At 52.7% G+C, this 24,855-nt stretch overlaps 1 protein-coding gene across 4 annotated transcripts in view; it reads left to right on the top strand.

The window, feature by feature from the left end:
- Window positions 1-2,470: 2,470 nt before the first annotated feature.
- IL4R (interleukin 4 receptor) overlaps window positions 2,471-24,855 on the top strand; it is a 36,851-nt gene continuing 14,466 nt past the window's right edge. The window contains exons 1-4 of one of the 4 annotated variants that reach the window (XM_069486788.1): window positions 2,471-2,572; window positions 6,734-6,808; window positions 21,445-21,532; window positions 22,972-23,110. In XM_069486788.1, the coding sequence (XP_069342889.1) occupies window positions 21,463-21,532; window positions 22,972-23,110 (209 nt within the window). In that variant the 5' untranslated portion in view covers window positions 2,471-2,572; window positions 6,734-6,808; window positions 21,445-21,462. Of the gene's footprint in view, window positions 2,573-6,733; window positions 6,809-21,441; window positions 21,533-22,971; window positions 23,111-24,855 lie in introns of all 4 variants that reach the window. The other 3 variants (XM_069486787.1, XM_069486786.1, XM_069486785.1) reach the window with 3 other exon arrangements.

Genomic DNA, 24,855 nt, shown 5'->3' with positions numbered 1-24,855 from the left:
ACCTAATACATGCCAGGCATTGTTCTGAGTGTTAGGTCTGTTCGGGGTCCGAAAAGTATGTACAGGACGAATGCAGTTAATGCCTATCCCCGGGTAAGGACAAAGCTACCTTCCTCCCTTATCTCTGCAGGATGAGACTGATGCAGGGGGGTCCCAGAGATTGGTTATCTAAAAATTTTATTACAGAGGCTGTTCTGGCCCAGGTACTCACACCCCCCTGGCAGAAACTCTCTCTAAAACCCAAGGCTTTCCCCTCCCTCGGGGTGGACGCTCTTTTGGCCTCCACCCATCTGCACCCAGATACTCAAAGTAAACAACATTTTACTCCACGTGAGTCTTTGTGCATCTCCTTCTCGGCCTTACATGCACCTTCCTATCTCACTGCCTCGAACCCCAGTGAGGTGGGGCTGTTATTTTACGACAGAAGAGCAGGCTCGGGCACAGTTAGGGTGATTCACTTTGCCCAGAGTCACACAATGAGTTGCAGAGCTGGCATGCTGACACAGGTGTCTGGAGGACTCGGAAAACAGGATGGGGACCCAGTTTCAGGGGGACCAGGAGGGGAAACAGCCCAAGCTGCACATTCCCAAAGGATGTCAAGGGTAGACTTTTTCTTTCATCACCAGATGAGACAAACGCAAGGACACAGAGACAGGGCAAAGGAAGGTTTCGTCTTCACAAGGGACAGCGTGCAGGGTTGAACTGCCTGGGTTCAAATATCGACCACGTGGGTGTGTGTGGATGTGTGAGTAATGAGTGCGAGGGAGTGCGAGTGTGTGCGGGAGAGTCACACCTTGTCTGGAGAATTCCCGAAAGCCCTTCCTGAGGCCGGAACACGCCTGCCCTCTCCGTGTCCACCTGGGCTGCCCCCAACGCAGGGCCATCACACTCGATTGCTTGTGTCTGTTTACTTGTCAGTGCCCTGACCAGATCGCCAGGGCTGGGAAGCAGGAGCTGGGTCTGCCATTTCTTGCTCTCCCCAGCCCAGGTCTTGGCACACAGAGGCGTCAATAAATAGATGCTCAATAATGGGAGTTTTTCCCACTTTCCTGCCACAGTTCACCTCCAAGTACTTGCTCATGCAATTGCCCCGCATTGATCCTCGGAGGCACTGGTCAGAGGCCACCTCCTCCAGGGAGCCACCCCTGACCCCCAGGGACTAGGTCCACTGTACTGTCCCTGACTTGGGGGCTGGTGTCTGTCCCTGCCACCCACTTGGTTGTAAGGTCTCACATCTGTTTCATGTCTTCCTGTCTGCACCCTCAGCGTTGCTCCCCTGCCTTGGGAAGCCAACCCTTACCCACGGGGAGGGGGGGTCGGGGGGGATACACAGCACTCGATCCCATTGGGCTGTCCTTGGCTTGGAGAACTCTGCCTCTACCCGGAGACTGACAGCCCCTAGAGGGCAGGAGGGGGGGTCACATTACTCTCTGGGTTCACCTCCCTTGCTCTCCCATCACTCAAGGCACCTCTGGCCTTCAGCCAATTCCCCCAACATGCTAAGTTGGTTCCGGCCCCAGGGCCTTTGCACTTGCTATTCCCTCTCCTTAAGCTAGTCTCCCTCCATATCCTTTTCACGTTCTCAGCTCAAGTGTCTCCTCCTCAGAGAGGCCTGTCCTGACCACCTGCACCACTGGCCTAAGAGGTCCCTCTGTTTTACTTTGGTCTTGGGGCCTCTTGTTACCTTAAATACTTTGTTTAGCATTTTTCCCTATCATCTGGCCCCATTAGGCCTTCTGTGGTGTCCAGTGGCTAGTGGCCTATGAAGCGGGTTCGAATCCCAGCTCCCTCAGCTTGCCTGTCTTGAGATTCTGAGTGAGCTTAACGGGCTCTGCGTCTCGGTTTCCCATCTGTAAAACAGACGACAGTAGAACTCCCTCCTAGGGTCGCTGGAGGATTAAATGAGTTGAGTACGCAGTGCCTTGGCCCAGGGCTGACAGATGGTACCAGCTGTTGACTGAAGGGCTGTTTTACTATCTCAATTTTTCTGGAGTTGGCGCTGGTCCACATTTATTGGAAGACTGAACAAACACTGGCACTTGGAAGTTGGGCCGGGAAGGGGAGGAGGATTAGGGTCACCCAGCCCGCCAACCCCAAAGGCAACTGCCCCCTCCACGAGGGTTCTTGGCAGGAAGGGGAGGTGGGGGAAGGCTGGGCCTGGGGTTTGGCCTTTTGTTTGGAGAGTACGGGAACTGTCGCCGAGCCCTCGGGGGTGGGAGGAGAGAGGGGAGGGGCAATCTCGGGCCGCGGGTCGGGGGTGGCGGGGTGCTGGGGTCGCCCCCAGGAGAGACTGCAGCCCGGACTGCAGGGGGCGGCGGGAACGGCGACAGTAGCACAGACTCCGGTGGCCTCCGCCGGCCCAGCTGGCCGGGCTCCCTCCCCCGGGACGCCGGAGGTGCCGGCGGGGCGGCGCATGCAAATGCCGGGTCGCCGGGGCGGGGCGCAGGAAGCAGAGGCGGGCCGGGTCCTGCGCCCAGGAAAGCCCCGCGCGGCGGGGGCCGGAGCAGGGCAGCCCCGGGGTGTCCACTTCCCGCTCGGGCTCCCGGACGGCGAATGGGGCAGGAGCGCGCAGGTAGGACCCGGGGCCCTTGCGCGGATCGGGGCTCCGGGACTTCGCTCCCGGCACGCTGCGGGCGTCCGGGAAGGGCTTGGCCACCGGCGGGGCCCCTGGCAGTGGGGGCCCGGGGGACAGCCCCGACCCCGCTATCTCTGCGCGCGCGGAGCAGCGCCCGGTTCTGTCGGTGTCGCCGAAGGGGATCCGAGTAGCAGAGTCGGGGGGTCCTCGGACACCCAGCGCGCCGCCCAAACCCGTGCTGGCCCTGAGACCTCAGCAGGCACGGTCTGTCGGGAGCCCTGGGACAAGGCAGATCTGGGCCACCCACGCAACCCCTGTCCTCTGGGCGATCGCTCCCTGCCTTGTGCTCACGTAGCTAGAGAGGACTGGGGAGAGAGGGTGGGTGGGGAAAGTTCTGAGAGCCGTGGAGTTGGGCGCTACGTCAAGGAATCTGGGGAAAGGAGGCCCTGTGACCTTTGGGCTCCTCCTCTGAGTGTTAGATTGAGCCAGTAACAGCGATCATGCACTGGAACTTATTTTATTGAAAGTATTCCGAGTTGGACTCCAAGGTAACCTTTCCGCGGTGGGTGCGATGTATCATGGCCATTGTACAGATGCGGTCGCTGAGGTCGCTGAGACACGGACAGCTTTAATAACTTGCCCGAGGTGACGCCCACCTGGAAAGTCGGGGAGCAGGATTCGAACCCAGGCAGTCTGAAGCCAGAGCCAGCTGCTTGCCACCTCTCAACAGTGTTTGTCAAACCACAGCAAAGACCGGATTGTCCCAGGGATTTGCTTAAAATGCAGTTTCCAGGCCCTTGCCTTGAGATTCAGATTCAGTAAACCCAGGAAGACGTTGGGCTTTTTTTTTTTTTTTTTTTTGAGACAAGTTCTCACTCTGTCACCCCTGCTGAAGTGGAGTGGTATGATCATAGCCCACTGCAGCCTGGAACTCCTGGGCTCAGGGGATCTCCTGCCTCTGCCTCCCTGGTGTCCGGGACTATAGGCCCATGCCCAGCTAATTTTTAAAAAATTTTGTAGAGATGGGGTCTCACTGTTATGCCCAGGCTGGTGTTGAACTCCTGAGCTTAAGTGACCCTCCCATCTTGGCCTGGTGTGTCTTCTTTTAAACAAAATCTGGATTTCTTAGAATCAGGCAAGACAGGGGACCAGTAGTTCGCCTGCTGCTGGGATTCAGGGAATGCGCCCCAGGCCAGCACTAATCCTACCTAAGTCCTAGTCTCTGCCCTTCCCCAGCCCTCTGGGAGGCATGACCCACCACAGCTCTCCACTGTGGGTGACCTTTTAGGAACCAAGGGCATGTGCTGGGACATCAGTGCCTTTATTAAAATCTTCAACTCCGATAGGGAAACTGAGGCTCAGGTGTATGTTTAGCCAGGGTGCCCTGCATAGTGAGAGGATTCCAGAGTCCTATAGAAGCCTCTTAGAACTCAGCTAGCCCAACCCAGGAGTGGAGGTGACCGGTTAAGCCATTCATTCAGCTCCTGCTAAGTTCGGGGTGCTGTTCTGGGCACTGGTGTTTGCCCTCTAGGAGCTCCCCCTCTGGAGGAAGACTGCAAAAAGCGGGGTGGCAGCGGGGTGGCAGTGGGGTGGCAGCGGGGGAGCTCTGAAGGAGGGATACGCTAGGGGCTGTGGGAGCACAAGCTGGGTGATCAGCTCTTCACGGGGCAGTGGGAAAGGCTTCTCAGAGCGGGGGACCCCTGAGCCTGCCTTTGGCAGGTGGAGACTGGGAGGTGAAGGCAGGCGGAGGCATGGGCACAGTGTGGGCGAGGCTGGGAGGTGTGAGAGCGTCCGGCGTGTGGAACCTTATCTCGGCAAGGTGGGCCAGGCTGCCTTGTGGAAGGCCTTGAATGCCGTGCTGAGGAGTGTGGACCGGTGTATTTTACCTTTGTGGGAGCCATTAGAGTCACAATGCAGATTCCTGGGCCCCACCCTGGACTTCTGGACCCGAATGTGGAGGGAGGTGGTGGGCAGGCAGCAGGGAAGATCTGCTGATCAGCTGCCCCAGTTACAACATAGCCAGTTACCAGCAGGTTTCCAAATTCTGGGAAGTGACTCAGTGCCTGGTATGTTTTGTAAACATGTTCCCAGGGTTGCAGAAAGCCCAGGCACGGATGGGAAGCTGTCTGTCCCCTACGGTGTTCACAGTTTTCTGATGCTCAGAGTTAGAATAGGAACTGAAAAGAAGTGAAGTGTCAAAGAAGTGAGAAGAGAGAACCTTGTCTACACCCCTTCCTCTCCCTGCCCTACCCCACCCCATCTGGGAGGATGGAGGAGAGTCTTTGAGATTAGACGGCCCCCCACCCTCGACTGCCCTTGCTGGCACCTGGGAGTAGGGCAGGGACAGAAGATCCCTGGGTGCCATGCTTCGTCACGTTTGGACACTTGTGCCTTCATGAGCGTTAGTGACATCACGTTTCGTAAGATGCCTAAGACAATTTCCAACACATAGTAGGTCCACAGTAAATGTGTATGTGTGTTGTTACTTGTCAAGAGGGCTAGCGTGGAGGTGAGAGCGTGGACCCTGGAGCCAGATCGCCTGGGTTCCAATGGTGGCTTTGCCACTTCCTATGTAACTAATTTCTCAGGACCTCAACTGCCCAATTTGTGAAATAATAGTGACTATACCAGTTAATATATGTCAAGCATACAAAACGATGCCTGGTATGTAGTAATCACTATGTGTTTGTTAAATGAATAAATCTTTTTTGTTGCCTCTGACGAACCTCATTGGATAGGATGTAGTCTACCCATTTTGCGGGTAGGAACACCGAGACCCAGATGTGTAAAGTGGCCTTGCTGAAGGTCCCACATCTGAGAGTGATAGAGGGTGGAATCTGAACCTACTTCCCATCCCAGCCTGTGTTCCTTCCCACTGTGCCAGTTTGCTGGGGCGACCAAGAAGGACATGTTTCTGAGCATTCTTCATAGCTAGCACCGTGGAAATCTGCCCAGCCATGCTTGGCCAGGCTGCCTTTGGCTGGGCTACAAGAGAGGCCAGAGGCTTGCCTGGATGTTGCATGGACTTGCCCTTGCTTGAGCGTGTGGCAGAGCACCCCAGCGGACACTCCAGGGTCTTGCAGAGGCTGGGGCATCCAGCAATAGACCAGCTGCATTCTCGTTGCATTTTGTCTTCAAGCAGATTGTTCTGCTTCTCTGAGCCTGAGGCAGAGAGAAGGGAACAAGCTTGATAGGAGACCCAGGTTTCAATCTGAGCTCCCTGCTTCCTAGCTGTGTGATCTGGAGGAAGTTGTTTAACCTCTCTGAGCCTCCCTTTGCTTGTCATGGGTACTTTTGGGGAAGACTGTCCATGAGATAGTTTGTTTGTTTGTTTGTTTACTTGTTTGGTTTTTGAGACAGGTCTTGCTCTGTTGCCCAGACTGGAGTGCAGTGGCATGATCACAGATTACTGCAGCCTCAAACTCCTGGGCTCAAGCAATCCTCCTGCCTCAGCCTCCCGAGTAGCTGGGACTACAGGTACCCACACCACGCCTGGCTATTTTTTGTTGTTGTTGTTAGAGACGGGGTCTTGCTCTGTTGCCCAAGCTAGTCTCAAACTCCTGGGCTCAAGTGATCGTCCCTCCTCCCCTTCCCAAAGTGTTGGGATTACAGGCATGAGCCACCGTGCCTGGTCCCGTGAGATAGTTTTGATAGACACCTCGCCCATGGAAGGGGCTCAGTGATTGCCATTTCTCTGCCCATTTTGGACAGAGCCGCTTCTCCATATCCAGCACCTGGCTTCCTCATGCATTTCTTCTTCAGGTATTTATTGAGCGCCTACATGTGCCAGGTGCTAGTGACAGGGCATTGGACAAAGTCCTTGCTCTTCTGGAGTTGAGATTCTAGCTGAGAAGACAGGCAATTTACAAACAAACAGATATATACACATTTACAGCCTTTATCTATTATTCTGAAATCCACAAGCTCTGAAAACTGAGAGTGTTTTCCTAACTCATTAGGAAGCTACAGATGAGGCTCTGCAGAGTTTTAATCCTCCTTGGCGCGGGTCCTTGGATGTCGTGGTGCCAGCGACACGAATGCGATTGATCGCGAGGTGCTGCCGCAGATCCTGCGGGGGCCGGGCGTGTCGGGTGGTATTTTATGCAAGATGACCTTTCCATAACCTGAGTGATTATGAATTCTGAAATACGATTCCAGGATTTCACAAGCGAGAACGTGGACCTGCCGTGTCCTGTCAGGTGGAGACAGTGCTGGGAAGGAAAGCAAAGCCGGGTGAGGATGGGATCAAGGAGACCCTCTCTGAGGAGGTGTTGACATTTGAGAGGGATGAGGGGAAGAGGCCTGGAGAAGAACAGGCCAGGTGGAGGGACCCACAGAGGATGGAAGACCCCATTTCCCGTGTTCGCCTCAGCTCTGTGTGCAAGGTTCTGTTTAAATGCATCTGTTCTTGCCTTTCCAAGAAGTGCTGATGTCTCTGAGGTTTCAGGTTTGGTTCCGACTGACTCATTCTTGCACTAGGGGCCCCCACGGGTCTCCTCGCCTCCTCTCTGTTGCCTAAGAAATCTGAGGTCTGTGCTAAGCAACCCTGGGTGCTGTGGCCTGGTTGCCAAGGATCGGCAGCTGGGCCCACATCTGGAGAGGGAGGGCGTAGGGCCTGGAGAGGGCTCTCATCTGGCCTTTCGAGGGTTTGCGGGAACAGAGTTCCTGGAGGGGTGGGGCTGTCCTTCTGGATCTGAGAGCCTCCTCCTGGCAGAGCAAAGTTAAAGGACAGCAAGCACTCACATATCTTTAGTGTCAGCACCCAGCTAGGCGCCTACTCACTCAGCCAACGTGCCAGTGGCTGGGGACATGGTAGCGAGTGACCCAGAAGTGAGGGCCCTGGTGGAGCTGACAGCCTTGTGGGGCGGTGACTCCAAGGAAGTGGTTTTAGAGCTGAGACCCAAAGTAACAGGATGTAAATATCTGGGGAAATTGATCCAGGCAGCGGAAACAGCAAGTACAAAGGCCCTGAGGTAGGACCAGGCTTGGTATGTTTGACCCATGGCAAGGAAGCTGGTGTGGTTGGGTGGAATTGAACGAGAAGGAGCGGGTAGAGATGGAGGTCAGGGAAGTAAGCAGGGGCCAGATACCTGCATTATCTCATTTGACTTGTATAATAAACCTATGAGGTAGGAACTACTCTCATCCAAATGTTACAGCAGCACAGAGAGGTTCAGTGACTTGTCCAGGGTCACACAGCCGGAAGATAGCAGAGCAGGGCTATGGACCTGGAAGCTCCTGAGTCCTCAGTCTTCACCACTGTGTTTAAACACAATAAAAACTCTGCTGGAAGGCTGGAGGCCACCACCACTTAGACAGATCTCACATTGTTGGTGTGCTCACCAGCCATCCATCTGCCCAGGGACCCTGTGAATGTGGTTGGCCTGGGATGGGTTCCCCCAGGCCGCATTTCACAGGTAATGCATTTGTTATGCAGATTATTTTATGAAAGAGCCCCTTCCTCAGAGGAAATGCCAGAGCAGAGAGGGTGGAGGGGAGCGGAGGCATGAAGATGAGTGGGCGTCCTCCTCATTCCCCCAAGAGGGAAACTGAGGCTCAGGGTAGAGACTTATCTGGGCGACACAGCTCATAAGTGGCAGGGTCTGGATTCAGACCCAGGGCTGCTGGCCCGGGAGCCTACGTGTTTATAACTACTGTCCTGAGCTGTCCAGCCCAAGGAATAGAGTTTAAAAGAACTGCATTTCTCGGTCAGAAGTAAGGGCGCATAGTCACCAGGGACCATTTTGGAGAACTCTAAGGAAGCATAAGGTTTTCCTTAAGCAGCCGGAGGAGTGTTCTGCCTTTTCAGAAGAGGAGAGTGAACTTCTCCGGGGAGGACAGATTCCAGGTCTCTGGTCTGGGCAGCCCGCCAAGCCCACAGAACCACTGCCTTCCTTCTAGAAAAGGAGCATCTTTCTTCCAGAAGCCATATTTCCATAGCTGGGCAGCTCTCAGTGGGGGAAATCTTTCTTCAGATTTGGCCCAATTAGCTTTCCAGGAGCTTCCACTTCTGGCCCTGGTACTGCCCCTTGGAGGCTGTGACCATCTCCCTCCAGCCCCAGTCCGATTTTTCTCTCATTCAGACTACACAACCGTAGTTGTTTCAGGCATTCTCCCTGACACAGGAAGTTACAAGTTCAATCTGGCTTTGGACATGATTCAATTAGTCAGAGTCCCACATAAAGCCTGGGGCCTCTTCTAAAGCCTGCTTGGTTAGAGAGGAAGGAGACTATCACCTCCTTGGATCTGGAGCCCATAGCTCTGTTGATGCAACCTGCAATCATACTAGTAGCGGCCACATCCCGCTTAGAGCTCATGTTGGGCTTGTCAGCTAAAACTTCAATGTCTCCTTCTGCGTGAACTGATGTCAATCAAAGTTCTTCCATTCTAAGATTCCTTGTTTGAGGCTAACAGCTGTTTTCAGTGTTTTCTAATAAAGCTACTTCAAGCCAAAAGGCTACAATTTTTTTCTTTGAGTATTGCTTTGGCTTCATTCCACAAGTCTTGTTTCACAACGTTATTCACTGCTCAAATAGTTTATAATTTCACTTTTGGTTTCCACTTTAAGAGGCAGACTGAATTTTTTTAAGTTCTCTTTTTATTATTAAATTCTAAACTTGGTCATTATAGTCATTGCAGTCAATATATGTGGCTATCATATATCTATGATATCAATGGTGGAGAATTTGTTGAGATCTTTGTAGGATTTTCTGGTCATTTTTTTGCTCCTGTGTTTGAAAAGAATGTCTATTTCCCGTTGACTGTGAAGTTACAGAAATATATCTGTCAAATCAAGTGAGCTATTATATTATTTATATTTCGTATGTTCTGTGGTTTTCTCTGCCTGATTTATCTCCCACTGTAATGGACGATCTGTTAATTTCTCCTCGTGTTTCTTTAAGTTTTGTGCTTTACTTTTTAAGCTATGTTGTTGGGTGCATAGTCATAGAAATAGAATATGGGTTTGTGATTTTTATACCTTCTTGGTGAATTGCTCCTTTTATCAGTATAAAGCGGCCACCTTTCTCTCTTGATACTTCACTGTCTTGAATTCTATGAGACTTGGGTAAGACCCAGTCCCTGCTCTGGAGGAACTTTCAGTCTGGAAAGGAAAAGAATGGAGGAGCCCGGCTCACGGTTAACAAGAGTGAAAAGGACTTTGAGACAGAGGGACAGAGTTGAAGTGGGCTGAAGAAGGATCAGGGTTTAACCAGGAGTGTTGTGAGAGGCATATGACAAGGGTGTCACCAGAGGAGAGCATTAAGAGGTGGAGGAAACAGCCCAAGGGAGGTGAGAGAGTGGGGAAGTCTGCGGCATGTTTGGGGACTGGTGGGGCAGGAGTAGGAGGGTGTGGGGTTTGTAAAGACTGCCCTGGGACCCGTGTCCTCCCCCAGTGGGGAGGAGGGCAGTGGGGCTTGCGGGATGTGGGCTGTCCTCTCTGGCACCATGATGACACTGAGCAACACGGAGCAGGTGATCGGGCATCTCCAGCCCGGCTCTCTTCTCATCACCATGGCAACCACCAGCATCCCATAATGGGCAGGCAGTAAGAGGGGCAGAAGGGTGGGAACGGTTTGAAAAGGCAGCCTTTCACCTTTGGAGGTGCTGGCGCTTGGGGTAGGCAAGGGGGTCCCATCTATTGCTTCTTTTTCTCTTGTTGGGGCCCCTTGGAGTCTGGGGACAGTGGGCCCCTGCCCAGGCCACCAGCTGATGACCGTGAGCCAGATGGAGACCACAAATGTGGGACTTCAGGGGCACGGGTGTGTGCCTTAAAAATGGAATTAGTTCCCCACATTTAAAAATCAGGATAACACACATAAAAATCCGGATTTCTAGCTGCTTTTGGAAAATCAAAAGACCTAGCAAAAACCAGGCCTTCATTTTCACATGACAAAAAAGCCACCAGAGCAGAGTGGCAGCTGTCCTTTAGGGCTGGGCACGGGTTTGCCACTTGTCCCCTCTCTGCTCATCTATGTCCTGCATCTGCGTCATCTTAGGTCTTAGAGTTTGCTCCAAAAGAGGTGGCTCCAACCTGGATCGCAGCCTCTGCTCACCCCCTTCCCTCTTGTGTGCTTTGTTTACCTTTTTGTCACAACATACGTGCAGACACGTGCACAGACATGTGTGAAGCTTCATGCATTTTCACAAAATCAGCACACGCATGTGACTCAATCAAGAAACAAAGCATGACCAGCCTCCTGCTACTGCCAGGTCACACCCCTGTCCTCCAAGGCCACTATCCTGACTTCCAACCCCAAGATCAGTGGTCTCCTTTTCAACTTCATATAAGTGGATTCAGACTGTGTGGCCTTTTTGAGCCCAGCATCCTTCACTTAGCTCGTGCCTGTGACGCCCCTCTGTGCTGCCGTGACAGTTGTCATTTGCTCAAAGTCTTGAGGAGTTTTTCTTGGTGCTCAGAGATAAGCCTTTGCCACCCACTCCATCAACTCTGTCCCAGGTCTCTCCTGCCCAGCTGTGGCCTCTTTGCCTCCTGGCAACCACCTAGTGAGGCAAGTGGTCCTGTTTTCATTGCACAGATGAGGAGACTAAGGCTCTGAGTGGACCCCAGCTTGCCATGATCTCCCAGCCAGTCAGCGGGGCATGTATACTTAGGCACAGAGTTAGGTTTGTGTGTCTTAGATACTCTGGGTTCCTACCCACGCGAGTGGCCCCCGTGTCTGTGTGTCCCTGTCCATCTAGTAATGCTATGGAGTAAGACAACAGGAAGAACTCCATGGAGGGTACCCCCACCATGTCTGTCTACAGACGGAAAATGAACAGGAAGTTCTTATCTGTGCCCATATGTTGTCCTGGCTTTGGGTTTGCCCAGGGGACAAAGTTCACTGGTGAGGGCTGGGCAGTGACAGAGGGCGAATTCCAGCTTGGCCACTTCCTGCTCCATCACCTTGGGCAATCTCTGAACTGCCCGAGGCTCAGTTTCGCCTCTGGGCAGAGGGGAACATTTGACCACATCTTCCATACTGGGCTTGCTGGGAGAAGCAAACAGTAATGTGCGTAAAAAGAGAGCGAGTTTATGGGTGCTTTCTCTGTGCCAGGCGCTGTACCGTGGACTCCAGAGCTAGAAGGCCTGGGTTCGAATCCTGACCCCACCACTTACTAGCTGTGCAACCTGAGGCAGGTTCTTATACCTCTCTGGGTCTCAGTTTCTCTGTCTCTACAGTGGGGATGGTATTAACTGCATCTGCAATGACCCTCGGGCTGGTGCCAGAGGTAAATGAGTCAGGGAGTCAAGTGCAGGTCAAGTGCTCCTGTGTAAGCTGAGGCTGGTGAGTGAAGCTGTCCAGTTGGGAGGGGTGAGACCCACCCACCACCACCCACCGGGCAGAAGGGCCCTGGGAATGGCCTGTAATGGCTGGAGGAACTAGGGACAGGCAGGGGCAATCGTGTTGACTTCTGCAGACTTCAGGAAGGAGGCCCACTGGGCTGTCACTCAGATAGAATCTAATCAGCGTCCTGGCGCCAGATGCCTGGTCTGCTGTTCCGGGTACTGAGTCATAATGACCAGCGCTCTGGAGGTCAGCTCCCCTGGGGTGGCAGAGATCTGTGCCTGCATTAGCGTATTTACTCTGAGCCGGCATTTGTAGGTGTTTATCCAGCTGGGAGAGGTGGAAAACAGCCCCGCCTCTGGCAGGGGTGGCTGGCCAGGCTCCCCGCACACAGCCAGGGGGACCTCACTCAGTCATTCTTCCGTTCAGCAAACATTTGAGTGCCTACTGCAAGCCAGGCACCGTGCCAGGCTCTGGGAGACAACAGTGAACGGGATGAACGCTGGCCTCGTGGAAGATGGCGCTCCAGTGGGGGTTTAGCACCTGGTGTACAACCCACGGTGTGCGGAGGGTGATACGTGGGTGGACAGAGCAAGATAACGGGGTTGCAGAGGGACGGAGGTCATGTCGCCTGCTGCTCCTGAGCAGGTGGCATCTGGACACGGGTTCCTCAGGCTCAGTGTCCTCCCCTTGAGCCTCCGGAATCTCCTGAAGACGGGTTTGGTTTCCAGGACCCCGGATGCCTCCCCGGGGGCCCTTTTGGCCGTGTGGACTCTGTGTCTGCAGCCAGCATGAGTGTCCACATTGCTGTAAAGCGGCCACTGGCATGTGGTAACAGCTTGTCCCCAGGAGAGTGCCCCACTCCGGGAGATCTGGCCCTGTTCTGTCCCATGAAGGAGGTCCACGTCTCCAGCCTCCCCCTGTCCCTTTCAGACAAGGCCCTCGCCCACCCTGCACCCGCCCCCTGTGCTTCAGCCACAGGGGATGCCACTTAAACCTGTCTCTAGCCCAGCCCACTAGAACATACTAGAACGTACTGCGTCCTGGGTGCCTCCAGGGCCCACCAGCCTCTTGGACTCAATGTGTCCTCAGCGCACTGGAGCATGTGATGTTCCCAGGCAAGTCTGCTCCTCTTCCTAGCTCTCCATCAAGGTGAGGGTCTTCACAGTCCTCCCACTGTCCCAGCTACCCCTGCACCTGTCATCGGCACGCCCTGCCACCTCCCCTTTCCAGGCTGCCCCTCTTCACCAGCTCCAGCAGCACCGCTATCATCAGAGCTGCGCCTCTCCCGATCAATAGCCTTCAGTGGCTCCCCACTTCCCTGGGGACAGAGTAGGAGTCTGTCACTGCGGCTGGGCAGACAGTGCTGTCCCTGTGCCTGCTGACCTCTCTGCTGCTGAGGGCCCAGCTTATAAGGCAGGAAGTGGACCAGGGCCTCCCTCCAGCCTGGTTATTCACTCATCTCCCATCGTCCCTTCCCTCCACCCCTCCGTCTCTTAGGAACCGTCAGAATCTGTAAAATAGGTTTAATAATTGTACTTACCTCATCAGGTGGTCTTAAAGCACCTAAATTCATGGCTGGCACCAAGGAAGCACTGTGTAAGTGTTAGAATAAGAGCAAAGTAGAATGCACATTATTGTTTATTGAGTGCCTGCTGTATGCGTGCACCAGGCTGGGCGTTCTGGTTGCAGAGAGGGAGACGTGCTCCCTGCCCTCCTGGAGCACCACCCCCCCACCTCCCCACCCCCGCCTTTGGACAGACAGACAGATCCTGATCCCCTTGTTCCTTCCTCTCCAGGCACCCATCCCTCCCCTCCCCCAGGAACTCTGGGCCTCCCCCTGGAGAAGCTTGGCCCCCTAGGACCAGGGAGGGTCTCCCCGCCTGCCCCCTGACAGCCCCCTGCACTCGCTGATGAAGCTGTGCCCTTCACGGGCCGGTTTCCCACACCGTTGTCCCCCAACACAGGTCCACGTCCAGCCCGTCTTGGTAAAGGCCCTGCAGTCACTCTGTCATTCTTGACTCCTATCTGCCCTCCTGTTCTCTCTCCCACCCCCCAGCAGCTCCACCTTCCACATGGATCCGGATTCAACCCTTTTTACCGTCCCCATCCCAGTCCCCATCCCACAGCCCGGTGAGCCTGTCCCTGGGCAAGGCACCTCGCTGGTCCCCACTTCTGCCCTGGCGGCCCCACAGGCCTCTGTTTATGTCCCTTCTCTGCTCAGAACCCCCCGGTAACTTTCTGCCCCACTCAAATATTTGTTAAAAGAAAGGAATAAGTGAATGAATGAATGAATGGCCTACTTGCATCTGTAACAGCTGGAACATAGTGAGTGCTGGAAAGCGCCTGCAGTCAGAGTGCATGAGGGTGTGAGCGAGGAGGGCACTGGGGAGCCATGGCAGGCTGAGGGTCCCCGCTCCAGGGGGCAGCAGAACCAGCCTGTGGCCACCCACTGGGGCTGGGGCAGGCGGGCAGAGCCCAGGCCATTCTGGGGCCCTGGCCTGCCTGCCTCACCGACCAGGGCGGGGCTGCTGATGTGGCTGCCAGTTCTGGGAACCCCTGTTCTAGGAAGGCCACTGCCCCAGGAAGAAGTGTGTCCCTGGCCCCCTGCCAGATCAGCCCAGCTGTTCCAGAGGCCAGAGGAAGCTCCAGGGCTGCTGCTTCTAAGTACCGTGCGCTAACCGATTGTGCCACTGGAGCTGCGGTTCCAGGCCAGCTTCGATGGTGGAGTTTCAGGGGTCAGTGGCTCTGGACGCCCCTGCTGTCCCCGGCTTTCTCTCCACATGCCACTTGTCACAGGGCTGACTGCTTCTTGTCTGCAGAAACAGCCCCTCCTTCAAGCTGGGTTTTCGGCCAAGAAGAAAGAAGAGGAGGTGGCTTGTACATCCCTCTGGGCTCGGGGAGAGCCCTGCCAGGTCATTTCTGGACTGCTGCTGGCTTCTGACATTTCAAGACTCACACTTAGCCTCCCCCCAAATTTTTTAAAGTAGTGAGTTAAGAGTTTTCCTGCCAGCAGGCGTGTTTTCCCAGCCCAGGTGCTTCTGTTCGCTTCCTGGCTCAGGTTTTCCCCAACTTTGCCTGCTTCCCAACTCTGTGTCCTTGGCCTTGTCACTTGCCTCCTCTGGGGTTCAGGCCAGTGGGGCTCCCCTGGCCAAAGTCCCAGGGTCTCTGGGACTGTATTTCAAGAAACAGCAAACCCAGTGGTTAAGCACATGGATTCTGGAGAGAGACTGTCTGAGTTCAAATTCCAGCTCTGTGATCACCAGCAGCTGCCTAACCTCTCTGTGCCTCAGTCTCCCCATCTGTGAAATGGAGATGTTAATGGCCTCATAGGGTCGTTGGGAGAACTAAACTGATTAATATATTGTAAGCACTTAGAGCAGTGCCAGGCCACAGAATAAACAGTATATGCAATTATTATGGGCAAAAGCTTAGTACCTTGTCTGTGTTTAAAAATAGATTATTGAATTTGTTATTGCTAAATTTTAGCCACTCATTCATTTAATAGATGTTTATCGAGCCCATGCTGTGCATATGTCAGGCACTGTTTTAGACACTGGGGCCAAAGCAATGAGCAGCGCAGACATTATGTCTGCCCTGGTGGAGCTGGCATTCTCACTGGAGGAGATAAACAATACATATATAGACAAATACATAATTTAAATTATAAGTTACCTTTACACTCCCAACGTCAAGAGCTAGTAGCGTATTGAGCGTAGCCATTTCACAGCATCCCACTATGGAATACTTCTTTTGTGAACCATTTATGTCCTTTACCTATTTTTCTTAAAGGGATGTTTGTCTTATTGATTTGTAAGATCTCTCTATATATTAAGGCCCTTAACCCTTTGTAACGTAAATTGCTACCTTTTTCTAGTCTTTTGCTTGCTTTCTATTTTTTATGGCATGTTTTGATCTAGGGAAGTTGAAAACATTTCTGCAGTCACATCTTTCCATCTTTGTCATCTGCATCCTGAAATAAAACAAACATTCACACATGTAACCTCACTAATCTGATTAGAGATGGTGATAAGTAGAGTGGCAGAAAGAAACAGAGTACAATGATAAGAAGTCACAGGGAAGGGAAGGACCCTCATTAGATGGGGGGGTGGCGGGAGGGAAGGCTTCTGAAATGTTTCTGGTGCAAAGACTCCAAGGGAGGAAAGGGCTGGGAGTGATTCAGAGGGTGCAGAAGGGGACTAGGAGGGAAAGTCTGAGGGGTAGCAGGGACCAGACCATCAGGGGGCTTGGATTTTTTTTTTCATTTTCTTAAATTAAACTTTTTATTTGTCACTTAATTATAGGTTCACATGCAGTTGTAAGAAATAATAGAGAGATCCCCTATCCTCTCAGTTTTCCCGAAGGGCAATATCCTACAAATCCTAGTATAGTGTCAGTCAGGATATTGCCACTGATACAATCCACTGGCCTTGTTCCAGTTTCCCCGGATCTGCCTGTATTTATTTGTGCGTATTTGCCTGTGTGTATGTATTTAGTTCCATGCGTAGGTTTGGTATCCACCACCCCAGCCAAGGACAGCACGGTTCTGTCGTCACAGGGATCCCGCATGTTGGCCTTTTATAGCCACACCCAACTCCCTTCCCCAATCCCTGGCAGCCACTAACAGTTTTCCATTTCCATAGTTTTGTGACTTCAAGAATGTTACATAAACAGAGTCACATAGTGTGTACTCTTTTGGAATTGGCTTTTTCCCTGGGGTGCGGGATGCGGGGGGTGGGGGTGGGACCTGGATTGTGTTCTGAGTCAGAGATGCTCCTCTTTGATGAGCTGTGGACCCCTAGGGATCTGTGACCCCACCCCCACCCCATCCCTGCCCTGCCCCCAGTGAAGATGCCCTTCAGGACCCAGAAGCTCTTGAATGGTGTGAGCTGGCAGTTCAGGGCCTCAACTGGGATTTAAAATGACACTGGAGAAGAGGCAGGGTGACCCAAGTCTGCAGTGATGGCTAACTGCCACCACGGCATGAGACTTCTCTCAGCCCCAGAGTGAGCATTTGAGACATTTGCCACTCCCTGCTCAGAGACTCTCAAAATCTGCCCACTGCTTAGAGGAGGGGCCGTTGACCCAGAATCCTCACTCGGGCTTCGGAGGATCTGTGAATTCCTAAAATGGAACACAGAATTAAATGCGTGAACTTAAAGAGGGTTTGGAGTTTGCATCAGATGTTTGGATATATCAGTGACCCCAAAACTTTAGGGACTTTGGCTTCTAGACAGACGGTGGTTAAGAGCCAAAGCTCTAGAGCCCAAGTGCCGGGTTCAAACCCCAGGACTGTCACAACTGTGCGACCTCAGGCAGATCACTAACCTTTCTGTGCCTTGGTTTCCTCATCTGAAAATGGGGAAAATAACAGTACCAACTTCATGGAGTATTAAATGCATTCATATATGTAAAAGGTTTAGAAGACAACTTGGTATGTGGTAAACACTGTGTTTGTAAAGTAAATGATGAGGCTGCCAGGTGTAGGAGGGCAGAGCTTTTTAGGTAAAGACTTTTCTAGTTTCTCTGAGATGCTCAGGCCCTCTCTGTGTTGGTTGTCATCACAACAGTATTTCTTCCAAAGGGATGCACAGGTGTGGTCGGGCACTGCTATATGACCTCAAGTGACTTTTTTTTTTTTTTTTTTTTTTTTTTGCTGCTGCTTCACCATTGGCTCATGGGGATTTTGCAGACAATAAAATCCCCAGGCCTTTTCTGCTGCTCAGTCAGGCTTTCTGGTCCTCTGCTTGGGCAACTGATGTTTGAAATTGACAGGCAGGGTGGCCAGCTCTTTCCAACCCGTTGCATTTCATCTCATTGTGTTCAGCCTGCAGTTCTAGGAGAAGTTGAAGGAACTGATATTGGGATGCACCTGGACTCAGTAGCAGACAGACCTGGCTTCTGATTCTAGCTCTGCCCTCCTGCCAGCTGTGGGACCTTGTGGGCAAGTTGCTCGATCTCTCTCACCTCAGTTTCCTTAGCTAGAAAGTAGGGATGACAACCTGTCTTGCAGGATTCTTGGGCGGATTAAATAAGGTAATACTTCTAAAGCACTTAGCAAAGTGTCACGAACAACACAAGTGCCGGACAAGCAGGAATTTGTTTACACAAAGCCTCGGCTCAACATAAGGAAGCTGTTTCCAATAGTTAGGTTCTGCTCAGCCATGACCTGGGAGTGAGTGCTCCGTCCGTGGAGGGGTGCAAGCAGAAACTGGCAACATGTCAGAGATGGGTATTTGCAGGGCATCCCTGTTTAGGTTGGCAGGTGAGCTAAGCGGGTAACCCCTTAGACCCTTTCCAACACGTCGGGAACGCCATGATTCAGAGTGCGAATCATGTCCCCTTGCCACGTACTTGACGAAGATCACCTGGCAATTATTCCTTTTAATTCTTTACTCTTCTGCTCTTTGTCCTTTGTTCCCTCGATGTGCAGGGAGGCCTCTTCTCTCACTGCATCTGTGGCATGATTTCCCCTGAAATGCGGCACCCACACATTCTGAGAACCTAGCCAGGCTGCGTGTGCATGTACACATGTGTGCATGCACGGGCACGCACGTGTCTAGCTGTGCCCTCCACAGCGGATCAAAGAGAACAACCCTGACTCTGCTGGGATGTTTTAGTCGACCCTAACTGGGTTGCTTGACTCCCTTTCCCCGCTTTGGAGGACTTTATCGCAAAAGTCCTTCTGCTGTGTGACCTTGGATAGACATCTTAGCCTGTCTCTGTTTTTCTTTATTCAAAATTCAGGCTAAAGGGACACCTTTGCTATCTCTGCCACAGGATGCTGTGGGCATCTGTGAACTTGTGAGAGTGAAAGTCACTGGGACTTTGCAGAGGAAACCGACCTCAGGAACCCACCCCCGACTCCCACTCCTGCTCCCTTGATCTTGACTGCAACTCTCAGCGAGGCAGAGGGAGTCTGGGCCTTGAGCAGATGCCAAGCCTCCCCTAGGGAGAGCTTTCTAGCCTCGTGCTGAGCCCGTGAGGGGCCCCATATCCTGTCCAAAATGAATATGTTCAACAGTTACTGAGCACGTGCTGTATACCAGGCACTGTCTAGGCACTAGGGACTCGGCAGTGAACCAGACAAACCCAGGCCCTCAGGATGGTGGACGATTTGAAAAAGAACAATTCTCCCACACTTTCGCTGTCTTTTGCACCCAGTTCCTTTCCAGACTGTCCCTCAGTTTAGGTTTGAAGATTCCCGGTGACTTAGGCATCTGTGGCAGGAACGTCAGAGAAGTGACACTGTGCCCTTCCCTGGGCATTGCTGCAGAGAGCGCGTGACGTTGATCTGGGCCATTCCTGGTGGTTGGCTTGGATCACTCCGTCAAGGTGGTGTCTGCCAGGTTTCTGTGTTGTGCAGTTAATGAAGACATGTTTTGACTCATTAATTAATAAAGAATCCATTGCAGTTTTTCAGGGAGATGCTTTAAGGCTGCCGTAGTAAAATCGAGCTTGCCCTTCTCTCCCGTGTGTTCATCTGCATCACTACAGATTCCTGGACTTTAACTCTAAGGGTTACGATTGGTTTATTTATTTATGTGATACATATTTTGATGCTCAAATTGTGCCCACTTTGACCAGGTCAAGCCAGCTCCTGCGTCTTTTTTGTCATGTCCCCGTCATTCTTTGAGCACTTCCTTACTTTCTGGCACAAGAATTCCAGGCTCGTACTGGAACTTCTGGTACTTTCCTGTCTCCTGGAATCAGCCATTTCTCTCAGCAGCTCTGGTTCCTTTCAATGCAGAATAGTCTTTCGCAGCCAAGACCTGGGTGCTAGGACGACACGGGATCAAATGCTAAGAACGACCCTGGATTGCATCCTGGACTTAGAAAGGGGCGTTGTTGAGGCAGTTAGTGAAACATAAATAGGGACTGTGGGTTAGTTGGCAGTGACGCATCGAGGTTGATTTCCTGATTTCAGTGGTTGTATTGCGGCTATGCAGAGAATGTCCTCGTTCTTCTGATATGCGTCAGTATTGGGGGGTAGTTTATTGATTATGGAGATAGATGTGTGTATATATGTATCTCATATACACACGATCCTCAACTTAACGACAGGGTTATGCTTCGATAAATCCATCGTAAGATGGTAATATCATAAGTTCACAGTGCACTTAACACGTCATTCCATGTCAAAGAAACAGAAGCCAGATCTCCAAAAGCTAGAGAAACTCTCTTAACGGCACGTAGCTGCTAACTAGCAGAACAAGGCCTGGGAGCCGCTTTTTTGAATAAGATTCCAAGACAGAGACCCAAGCAGGGAGCTCGGGATGGGCGCTTGAAGCATTGCAGGAACTATAACCTAGTGCGTTGCTTTTTAAAGGGAATTTGCTGTCACGCACCAGGAGTGTTGGGGAAAACAGTGCACGCTTCTTTTTTTTTTTTTTTTTTTTTTTTTGAGACAGAGTCTCACTCGGTTGCCCAGGCTAGAGTGCCGTGGCGTCAGCCTAGCTCACAGCAACCTCAAACTCCTGGGCTCAAGCAATCCTTCTGCCTCAGCCTCCCGAGTAGCTGGGAGTACAGGCATGTGCCACCATGCCCAGCTATTTTTTTCTCTCTATATATATTTTTTAGCTGTCCAAATCATTTCTTTCTATTTTTAGTAGAGACGGGGTCTCGCTCTTGCTCAGGCTGGTCTCAAACTCCTGAGCTCAAACGATCCTCCCACCTCGGCCTCCCAGAGTGCTAGGATTACAGGCGTGAGCCACCGTGCCCGGCCCACACTTCTTGATTCCATGGGATTCTACTGCTGAAAAAATTTTTAAATCATAATACCTGGTGCTGTGGTTGGAATGTGTGCCCCCCCCAAATTCATATGTTGAAACTTAATCCCCAGTGTGATAATATTAAGAGGTGGGGCGTTTTGGGAAGTGTGGGCCAAGAGGGCTTTGCCCTTATAAGGAGGTTCAGGGGAGTGTGGTGGCCCCTCCAACATGTGAGGACACAGCAACAAGGTGTCATCTGTGAGGAACAGGCCCTCACCAGACACCGAGTCTCCTGGTCCCTCGATCTGGGACATCCCAGGCTCCAGAGCTGTGAGCAATAAATTTCTATTCTTTATAAATGACCCAGTCTCAAGTGTTTCTGCTACAGCAGCCTGAATGGGCTAAAATACTGGTCACATTACTTGAGGCTTCATTGTGTTCCGGTCGCTGTTTAAGGGCTCTACACGTGTTAGCTCACTTGGTCCCCACAACACCACAATGAGATGGGGCCCCTATTGGCCTCACTTTACAGATAAGGAACTGAGGCACAGAAGCACAGCTCTCTCAAGGTCCACATCCAGTAAGTGCCAGAGCAGGTATTTAAGCTTAGGGAAATAAGCAGAGAAATGTGTGGAGATGGTTCTCCGAGAAAGAGCATTTGAGTGTCTCTTGGGACAAGGAGTCAATGCTCAGCTCCGGGCTTGGTGGGTCTGGGTGGTGTTTCGTGATTGTAGAGAGAGCTCGGTGGACACGGAGGACCCACTGTCAGCAGAGGCTCCCGTGGCCAGGGCGTGGCAGGGTGGCGTATTGAGTGAGGGGAGCCCTGCCGGAACCACAGGTCAACACTAACCTGCCCCCGCTCTCTCAGCAGGTGCCTTCGCGTCTCCCAATGGGGTGGCTTTGCTCTGGGCTCCTGTTCCCCGTGAGCTGCCTGATCCTGGTGCAGGTGACGGGCTCCGGTAAGTCACCACCTCTCAATCGTTCATCTGTTGACTGTTGACTGCGTGCCAGGGTCCTGGGCTACGTCAGTGAACAAAGCTAAGTTCCTGGCCTTACAGAGATTACATTGTAGTGGGAGGGAACAGCCCATGATAAACGGTTTGATTATAAGTAAATTCTAAAGATGGTTAGAAGGTGATAGGAAAAGAACCCAGAACACAGCAAGGGGGGCTTAGGGAAGCTGGTGGAGCGGGGGGATTGCAATTTAAAATAGGGTGGTCAGGGAGGGCATTGCCGTGCCCACCGAGCCAGCCTGGAGCGGGGCACCGTGCAGATACGGGGGCCGGGAGGCGCGTTCTTGGCAGCGGCCCTGCACTGAGCAGGTGGGGAGGAGGAGGGTGGGCAGGAGGCAGGAAGGGGAGGGCAGTGAAGTAACAGAGCAGCCAAATCAAAAAGGACCTTGCAGGGTTTGAGCAGAGGCGCAAGGTGATCTATTATGTTAAAAAGGGGCCTGCCCTGGGGCAGCGGAGATGAGAGGCTTCTGGATCCTTCTGGAAGGTAGATTTGAGGGCAGATTGGGATTGTGGTGAGAGAGAGAGAGGCATGTCAAGGATGGCTCCAAGAGCCCTGACCTGAGTGACAGGGAAGGACGCGGTTGTCATTTCTGAGGCAGAGGAGGCTGCAGGAGGAGCGGGTGTTGGGGGAGGGGCAGGAATCAGGGGTTACTTTGGGACATGAGATGAACCTGGAGCATTTATTCGGCATCTCAGGCCACTCCTTGTCCATGTACTCACTGAGATGGATCAAATGCAAACTGATGGCTGCAGGGCCTGCGGCTGAGCAGGGGAGCAAGAAGGCCTGAGGGGCGGGGCTGGGTGGCCCGGCACCCAGTGTGCACACTTCACGTCCCCGTCCCCGTGGCCACTGACCAGCTGGGAGGCGGCTGAAAGAAGGACTCCCAACCTCTCCCCTGGCCCATCCATCTCCTCTCTCCTATTGGCCAAACCAGACCGGAGGCCCAAGGACGAGGGCACCTGGGTGGTGAAGACCATGGGGGCGGCATCTGAGCACCAAGGGGCAGGGCGTGGACACCAGCACCCCCAGCCCTAGGGCAGATGCTGGTAGCGGTGGAGGGGCACTCCTTAAATGGCTGCATTTGTGTCCTTTGATTGGGCCAAGGGCAAGTAGTCAAGTTTGTGTAAGACAAAGGTGCGTAAGGTTCATTCCCCTCTAACAGATCCTGCGCCCAAAAGCATTCCTTCAGCTTCAGGAATCACCCTGCCGCCGTGGTCCCAGCTCCAACTCTGTGGGAATTGGCATGTGACTTTGCTTGGGACTGTGGTTTTGTTGTTTTGTGCTGGTCCCCTTGGTCCTGTTTGGGGCAGTTTCCCACCTGCCTCGGTGGCACGAGTCACTTGTTGGTCTCCCGGCTGCTCAGAGCGCCCCTGTGTCTCCCCAGGGAGTGTGGAAGTCCTGCTGCAGCCCACCTGCCTCTCCGACTACATCAGCGTCTCCACCTGCGAGTGGAAGATGGACGGCCCCACCAACTGCAGCGCTGAGCTCCGCCTGTCCTACCAGCTGGAGTTTCTGTCACCCAAGTAAGCCTGCGCTGCAGCTGGGGCTTTGGGGAGGTTGTGCCCAAGGGGCTTGCCCGAGGAGTTGGCCAGGGCACTGGAGTGCATGGTGCCGAATTTGGTTTGCTGTGGCTGGCTGGGTACCATGTTAGAGGTGAGGTCACAGCTGAGGGAGGAGTGCATGGTGTGCATGTGGATGTGGCTGGAATATTGGACTAGACCAGCAGTTCTCACACTTTTTGGTCTCAGAACCCTTTGCACACTTAAAAATTAGTGAGGACAGGCCGGGCACAGTGGCTCACGCCTGTAATCCTAGCACTCTGGGAGGCCGAGGCGGGTGGATCGCTTGAGCTCAGGCGTTTGAGACCAGCCTGAGCAAGAGCGAGACCCCGTCTCTACTAAAAATAGAAAGAAATTACATGGACAACTAAAAATATATACAGAAAAAATTAGCCGGGCACAGTGGCACATGCCTGTAGTCCCAGCTACTCGGGAGGCTGAGGCAGAAGGATTGCTTGAGCCCGGGAGTTTGAGGTTGCTGTGAGCTAGGCTGACGCCACGGCACTCTAGCCCGGGCAACAGAGTGAGAGTCTGTCTCAAAAAAAAAGAAAAAAAAAAAAAAATTAGTGAGGACCCAAAAAGATTTGTCTAGGTAACTTACATTCTTTGATATTTACCCAATTAGAACTTAAAACTGAGAAATTTTAAATCACAACGTGCAAGCACACATTCAACAAGTCATCAGAGCAATGACATCATCACATGTCATGTAGTCTCTGGAAGACTCCACCGTATGCTCATTATGAAAACAGCTGGACCTGGTGGAGTCCTGGACCACACTTCGAGCGCCACTGTACTAGACCATTGATGGGGGTACGGTGTCAGCAGTGGAGTTCATTTTGATGGTGGATGGACCACGGGACGTGGGGTTGGTGTCAGGTGGTTCACTGGACTATTCCATGGTTCCCAGGGTGTTCTGTTACCGTGGTGCCCAGGACATGATTGGGTACACAAGGCATGCTGGGGCTATGTGGCACTCCAGCACATAGGGTACACTGACAGAGGAGATACTCCACAATTACACGAAGGCAGATGGGCTGTGCTTTATTCAGTCCATTGGCTTAGACCAGGGATTGGCAAACTATGGCCCATGGGCCAAATCTGGCCCACTACCTGTTTTTGTAAATAAAGTTTTATTGGAACATAGCCATGTGCATTCATTTACATATTTACATATTTACATGAGCAGAGTTGAGTAGTTGCAACAGAAACTGTATGGCCCTGAAAGCCTAAAATATTTACTATTTGGCCTTTTACAGAAAAAGTTTGCTGTGAGATATGAGTTGGCTGTCTGCAGTGGCACGTTGGGATTATGCTGCGGGTGCACGGGGTACATGCCTGTGGGCAGCATGCCAAGGTGTGCCTCAGCCGGCTGTGCAGCGGCATGAACCTTGCTACGTAGAGAACACTGGGCACGTGCAATGTTGTTATAAATTAATTAGGACCGCTGATTCTTCCCTTTCGCTGGCTTTTAGGGACGAGCTAAGTCCTAAGACCAGGGTCTGCAGCTAGGGGCGTGCTGAGGGGCTGAGGCTGGCAAGAGAGACAACCCTAGTCTGCTGTCCCCACCACACCCTGGCCACTCTCAAGCCCCCAGATGTGTCCTCAAGTCAGGGTGGCCAGGAAGCTGGAAGAGCATGTGGTTCCTTGAGGCACGTCCTGGGCACAGCCTTGGGGCACAGCCAGCCTGCACGTGCCCAGCCTCACCC

This window comes from Eulemur rufifrons, chromosome 14 (assembly GCF_041146395.1).
Source record: "Eulemur rufifrons isolate Redbay chromosome 14, OSU_ERuf_1, whole genome shotgun sequence".
In the NCBI taxonomy this organism is placed as follows: Eukaryota; Metazoa; Chordata; class Mammalia; order Primates; family Lemuridae; genus Eulemur; species Eulemur rufifrons.
The sequence above is the reverse complement of the archived record's forward strand: the minus strand, read 5'-3'. Positions and strand labels throughout refer to the sequence as shown.